Source organism: Rhinopithecus bieti, unplaced genomic scaffold, assembly GCF_001698545.2.
Source record: "Rhinopithecus bieti isolate Rb0 unplaced genomic scaffold, ASM169854v2 scaffold_16999, whole genome shotgun sequence".
Classification (NCBI taxonomy): Eukaryota; Metazoa; Chordata; class Mammalia; order Primates; family Cercopithecidae; genus Rhinopithecus; species Rhinopithecus bieti.
Window position 1 is genome coordinate 2,111,686 of NW_016808939.1, and position 7,382 is coordinate 2,119,067.

Sequence of the window (7,382 nt, forward strand, 5' to 3'; positions counted from 1 at the left end):
AAAAAAAAAAAAAAAAAAAGCCCAGGACTTCATGGCTTCACTGCTGAATTCTACCAAACATTTAAAGAAGACTAATAGCAATCCTGTTCAAACTATTAAGGGAATTTAAGAGGAGGGACTACTTCCAAGTTTTTTTTATGAGACCAATATTATTCTGACTCTCAAACTAGACAAGGATACAACAACAACAAAAATTATAGGCCAGTCTCTCTGATAAACACAAATCCAAAAATTCTCAACAAGATACTAGCAAACCAAATTCAAAAGCACATTAAAAATGTTATTCAATAAGATCAAAGGGGATTTATCCTGGTAATGCAAGGATAGTGCAAGATATGCAAATCAATAAATGAGATAAATCACATTAACAGAAAACAAAACCATATGATCATTCAATAGATACAGAAAAAGCATTTGACAAAATTCAAAACATCCCTTCATAATAAAAACTCTTAACAAATTAGGTATAGAAGATATGTACCTCAACACAATAAAAGTCATATATGACAAATCCATAGCTAACATCATATGATCAGGAACAAGACAAGGATGCCAACTTTCACCATTTTTATTCAACATAGTACCGGTAGTCCTAGCCAGGGCAACCAGACAAGAGAATAAATAAATAAAAGACATCCAAATTGGAAAGGAGAAAGTCAGATTGTCCCTGTTTTCAGACAAGATCTTATATATAGGAAACCCTAAAGACTTAGTGAAAAACTGTTAGAATTGATCAATAAAAAATACAAATTTGCAGGATACAAAATTAATATACAAAATCAGTAGTGTTTCTATGCAATAATAGCAAACTGAAAATAAAATTTTAAAACAAATTCATTTACAATAGCTACAAAAAATTAGATAATAAATAAACAAGAAGGTAAAAGATCTCTACACTGAAAACTGTAAAACACTGATGAAAGAAATTAAAGAGGACACTAAGAAATGAAAAGATATTCCATGTTCATGGAATGAAAAAATTAGTATTGTTAAAATGGCCACACTACCCAAAATGATCTATAAATTTAATACAATCTCCATTAAAATACCAATGATATTCTTTACAAAAATAGGAAAAAAATCCTAAAACTTGTAGGAAATCACAAAAAGTCCCAAATATGCAAAGCAATCCTCAGCAAAACGAATGCAGCTAGAGGCATCACACTACCTGACTTCAAGACACTATATACTACAAGCTATCATAACCAATAGTATGATTCCATCATAAAAACCACATACTTTGACCAATGAAACAATAGAAAACCCAGAAATAAATCTACACGTTTACAGCCAACTGATTTTTTATAAATTAACTTTTCCCTCATGTGTGCCAAGAACACACATGAGGGAGAAGGGAATATGTGTTTAATATGTTATGCCATTATATGTTAATATATTATATGCTAATATATATGTGTTTAATAGGTTATGCTAATATGTTATATGTTAATATGTTAATAACATATTAAATATAATAGCATAATGCTAATATGTCAATATATGATGCTGGGAAAATTAGATATACACATGCACAAGAATGAGACAAGACTCCTACCTCTCACCATATACAAAAATCTATTCAAAATGGTTAAAGACTTAAATGTAAAACCTGAAACTATAAAACAATTAATATGGTTTGGCTGTCTCTCCACACAAATCTCATCATGAATCATAACTCCCACAATTACCACATGTCGTGGGAGGAACCCAGGGGGAGGTTACTGACTTATGAGAGCGGGTCTTTCCTGCGCTGTTCTTGTGATAGTGAACGAGTCTCATGAGACCTGACGGTTTTAAAAACGGGAATGTCCCTGCACAAGCTCTCTTTACTCATCTGCCACCTTCCGTGCCTTTCACCTTCCGCCATGATTGTCAGGTCTCCCCAGCCATGTGGAACTCTAAGTCCAATAAAACTTTTTCTTTTGTAAATTGTCCAGTCTTGGGTATGCCTTTATCAGCAATGTGAAAATGAACTAATACAGTAAATTGGTACCAGTAGAGTGGAGCACTGCTGAAAAGATACCTGAAAATGTGGAAGTGACTTTGGAACTGGGTAACAGGCAAAGATTGAAACAGTTTGGAAAGCTCAGAAGATGATAGGAAAATGTGGGAAAGTTTGGAACTTCCTACAGACTTGTTGAATGGCTTTGCCCAAAATGCTGATAGCAATATGGACAATAAAGTCCAGTCTAAGGTGGTCTCAGATGGAAATGAGGAACTTGTTGGGAAATGGAGCAAAGGTAACTCTTGTATGTTTTAGCAAAGAGATTGGCAGCATGTTGCCCCTGCCCTAGAGATTTGTGGAACTTAGAACTTGAGAGAGATGATTTAGGGTGTCTGGAGAAAGAAATTTCTAAGCAGCAAAGCATTCAAGAGGTGACTTGGGCATTGTTAAAGACATCCAGTTTTATAAGGGAAGCACAGCATAAGAGTTTGGAAAATTTGCAGCTTGGCAATTCAATAGAAAAGAAAATCCCATTTTCTGAGGAGAAATTTAAGCCAGCTGCAGAAATTTGCATAAGTAACAAGAAACCTAATGTTAATCCCCAAGACAATGGGGTAAATGTCTCCAGGACATGGCAGAGGTCTTCACGGCAGACCCTCCCATCACAGGCCTGGAAACCTAGGAGGAAAAAGTGGTTTCACGGGCCAGGCCCAGGGTCCCTGTGCTGTGTGCAGTGTAGGGACTTTGTTCCCTGTGTCACAGCTGCTCCAGCCATGGCTGAAAGAGGCTAACGTAGAGCTCGAGCCATGGCCTTAAAGGGTGCAAGCCCCAAGCCTTGGTAGCTTCCACATGGTGTTGACCCTGCAGGTACACATAAGTCAAGAATTGAGATTTGGGAACCCCCCCTAGATTTCAGATGTATGGAAACGCCTGGATGCCCAGGCAGAAGTTAGTTGCAGGGGCCGGGCCCCCATGGAGAACCTGTGCTCAGGCAGTGCAGAAGAAAAATGTGGGGTCAGAGCCCCCACACAGAGTCCTAAGTGGGGCACTGGCTAGTGGAGCTGTGAGAAGAGGGCCACTATCCTCTGTACCCCAGAATGGTAGATCCACTGAAAGCTTGCACTGTGCACCTGGAAAAGCCACAGACACTCAATGCCAGCCTGTGAAAGCAGCCAGGAGGGAGGCTGTACCCTGTAAAACCAAAGGGGTAGAGCTGCCCAAGACTATGGGAACCCACCTCTTGCATCAGCATGGCCCGGATGCAAGACATGGAGTCAAAGGAGATCATTTTGGAGCTTTAAGACTTGACTGCCCTGCTGGATTTCAAATTGCATGGGGCCTGTAGCCCGTTTGTTTTGGCCAATTTCTCCCTTTGGAATGGCTGTATTTACCCAATCCTCATACCTCCACTGTATCTAGGAAGTAACTAACTTGCTTTTGATTTTACAGGCTCATAGGTGAAATGGACTTGTCTTGTATCAGATAAGACATTGGACTGTGGACTTTTGAGTTAATGCTGAAATGAGTTAAGACTCTGGGGGACTGCTGGGAAGGCATGACTGGTTTTGAAATGTGAGGGCATGAGATTTGGGAGGGGTCAGGGGCAGAATGATATAGTTTGGCTGTGTCCCCACCTAAATCTAATCTTGAATTGTAAGTCCCACAATTCCCATGTGTCATGGGAGGAATCTGGTGGGAGGTGACTGAATTATGGGGGCAGGTCTTTCCTGAGCTATTCTCCTAATAGTGAATGAGTATCACAAGATCTGATGGGTTTAAAAATGGGAGGTTCCCTGCACAAGCTCTCTTCTCTTGTCTGCCACCATGTAAGACATGCCTTTCACCTTCCATCATGATTGTGAGGTCGTGGAACTCACACGTAGGTCAAATAAACCCCTTTCTTTTAAAATTGCCCAGTTGTGGGTATGTCTTTAATGGCAGTGTGAAAACAAACTAATATAGCCATTAAAAAAAAAAAAAAGAAAAGAAAAAAAACAGCAGAAAAACTTCATGATACTGGACTGGGCAAGGATTTTTTAAATAAGATCTCAAAAACACAAGCAATAAAAGCAAAAGCAGACAAAACAGATTACATCAAACCAAGAAGTTTTCCACAGTAAAGAAAACAATTAACAGAGTGAAGAGATAACCTATAAGATGGCAGAAAAATATATGCACACTATACATCAAAAGATTCATATCCAGAATATATAAGAAACTTAACAGCAAAAAAAAATCAATTTAAAAATGGGCAAAAACTTTAATAGACATTTCTCAACAGAAAGTATACAAAAGGCCAATAGGTATATGAATAAATGTTCACTATCACTAACCATCATAAAATGCCAATCCAAGCCACAATCAAATACCACCTCACTCTAGTTAGAAAGGCTACTAATAATAAAAAGACAAAAGACAGCAAGTGTTAGTGTGAATGTGAAGGAAAGGGAACCCTTATATGCTGTGGGTAGGATTATAAATGAGGAAATCCATTATGGAAAACAGTGTATAAATTATTCAAAACATTGCAACTAGAATTACGATATGATCAAGCAATCCCACTACTAGTTATATATCCAAATAAATTAAATCAGTATGTCAAACAGATACCTGCACTCCCATCTTTATTGCCACACTATTTACAATACCTATGATATGGAATCAACTTAAGTGTCCAACAATGGATGAATAAAGAAAATGTGGTACATATACACAATTAGATACTATTCAGCCATAAAAAGGAATGAAATCCTGTCATTTGTGGCAACATGAATCAATCTGGAGGACATTATGTTAAGTGAAATAAGCCAGAGACAGAAAGAAAAATATTGCATGATATTCCCCACATGTGAAATTTAAAAAGAAGAAAAATTAATATAATAGAAGTAGAGGGTAGAATAATGGTTACAAAGATTGGGGAGGGGAAGAGAGAGAAGGTGGGCAGAGGTGGGTCAACATGTACAAAATCACAGTAAGTAGATAGGAGGAATACGTTCTAGTGTTTTGTTGCACAGTAAGGTACATACAGTTAACAGTATTGTATTGTAGATTACAAAGTAGCGAGAAGAGAGTCTTTTGAATGTTCTCACCACAAAAAAAAAAATGGTAAGTGCATAAGGTGATGGGTACCCTAGCTAACCTGATTGGATCATTATACAACATATATGTTTCACAATATCAAATTGTACTCTATAAATATGTACAGTTACAATATGTCAATTTAAAAACTTAAAAAAGAACAGCATTTAAATATTTAAAACTTATTTTGATCAGAATTATTTAAAATTTATGTAAAATATAAAGAGAATTCCTGAATCATTGTTTAAAAGCATAACTTTCCCCATTTCTACCTACTTGTTTCCAGGGCTAAATTATTCACTTTCCATGTGAATTCTAAGTATTCATCCTTCTTTACTGCTTTGTAAAATAGTTTCCATGTCAAAGAACTAGAACAAGTGTCACTTTCTAACAGACACCTGCTAAGTTAACTATCTCATAATGTAAGTTTCAGATCTTTTCCCTCCGTGTTGCATTTGTGGGAAAAAAATAAATATTAATTTATTTCACAAAATAAATATTTATTTCATTAACAATATTATTTCATAAAATAATATTTGATATACTTCTGGAAATCATCCAACATTCTTTCTTAATAGATAATGAGTGTAATGGTAAATTACACTAATAATATAATTAGTGAATTATACAATGAATAGTGTAATGGTATACTAATAATTTAGTTATAACATATTACTAAATTATGCAAATAATTTAGTGTAATTTATTCTAAATTATACTAATTATACTAATTATACCAATAAATTATACTAAATTATACTAATTATACTAATAAACGTATAAATTATACATTTTAGTATAATTAGAAATTTTAGTATAATTAAAATATCTTTTTGGGCTTTGTAATGTATCCAAATTTTCTGTCTTCAGAATTACATTCACCAGAACCAGTTCAAGTACCAAGATTTTGGTAGTAGCCCCAAAATCCAAAATAATACTGGAGTTTCTAATCACCAGAAATTAGTCTTCTACAAAGTGATCTAGTATTTTTTTTATGATTAGTCTGTATTTTAAACTCTTAAAAGATTATGTATTAAAATTCCTATTTAAAATATATAAATTTATGTTTATACAATTATATAATGTAAATTATATGCTGTTACATATATAATATGAATATACAATAAAACATAGATATATATGTATGTATATATTTTATAGAAACACACCCATAAACCTACCCATTAGTTCGGTCTAAACTTGTCAAGCAGTTGTGTCGATAGAAATTGAGCACATATGCATTTAGTGGCATTCTCCTTCCTCGGTTATCTAATTTCCCTGGCCACAGCAGAGGAGCCTGAGCGCCGCTAACACCGATTGTGCGCAGAATGACCTGAAGAAAGACATTTTCTATTAATTCATTATTGATATGTAAAGACTGTTTGCAGTTTCAGATTTCTTTGGTATGAATCTGTTTCTTAAAGTATGTTCTGAATAAGTCGAAGTGACAGAGGCAGGCAGAGGGGGACTCCCATGGGGGTTGAGGGAAATAGGGCCCATAAGAGGGCAAGGGGCATGTTACAGACACTGGCCAGTGCCACACTAAGCATACCTCGGGAATGGGCAGCCCCACTGAGGCAAATAGGAACTCTCACAGCATACTGAAGGCAATTTCAACTGTCCAACTACAATACTGTTAGCAACATTCACTAAGGAAAAATAAATAGAAGCTGATTTTAAGGTGGAATTTTCATCATGATCTTAGTTGGTGCACAGAATGACCTTGAAAGGAGTGTCACGTAGCTAGTGTCTCCCTGCGCTCACAAGGAGAATAAAAAGAGACAACACAAACCTTTGGGCTCCGGAGAGAAGAAAAAAGTGGCGGAGGAGGAGGTAGAAGAGGAGAAAATGGAGAGAAGCAAAACAAACAAATAAAAACTAAGTCACCATGGTTCTGGGCACATTAGATAAATTAATCTGTACAGAATCAGAAGGAATCTGCAAATTCTGCCCGTGCATGGGTAAATTTAAACTGTGGAGCAAGTTGGAATAAAAGTACAAGTTCAGGCGAGGCATGGTGGCTCATGCCTATAATCCTAGCACTCTGGGAAGCTGAGGTGGGTGGATTGCTTGGGCCCAGGAGTTTGAGATCAGACTGGGCAATATGCTGAAACCATCTCCACTAAAAATATAAAAAATTAGCTGGGCATGGCGGCACGTGCCTGTAGTTCCAGGTATGTGGAAGACTGAGGTGGGAGGATCGCCTGAGCCCAGGAAGTTGAGGCTGCAGTGAGCCGAGATAGTGCCACTGCACTCCAGCCTGGGCAATAGAGTGAGACCCTGTCACAAATAAAAAGGGGGGAAAGGGAGGGGAGGGGAGAGGAAGGAAGAGGAGAGGAGGGGAGGGGAGGGGAGGGGA

The 7,382-nt window shown here is 36.8% G+C and overlaps 1 protein-coding gene across 1 annotated transcript in view; it reads right to left on the minus strand.

The window, feature by feature from the left end:
- The window catches only part of DDX60L (DExD/H-box 60 like), a 120,073-nt gene that overhangs the window by 8,648 nt on the left and 104,043 nt on the right, over positions 1-7,382 (minus strand). The window contains 1 exon segment of the mRNA XM_017887899.1: positions 6,205-6,356. Within this exon segment, the coding sequence (XP_017743388.1) occupies positions 6,205-6,356 (152 nt within the window).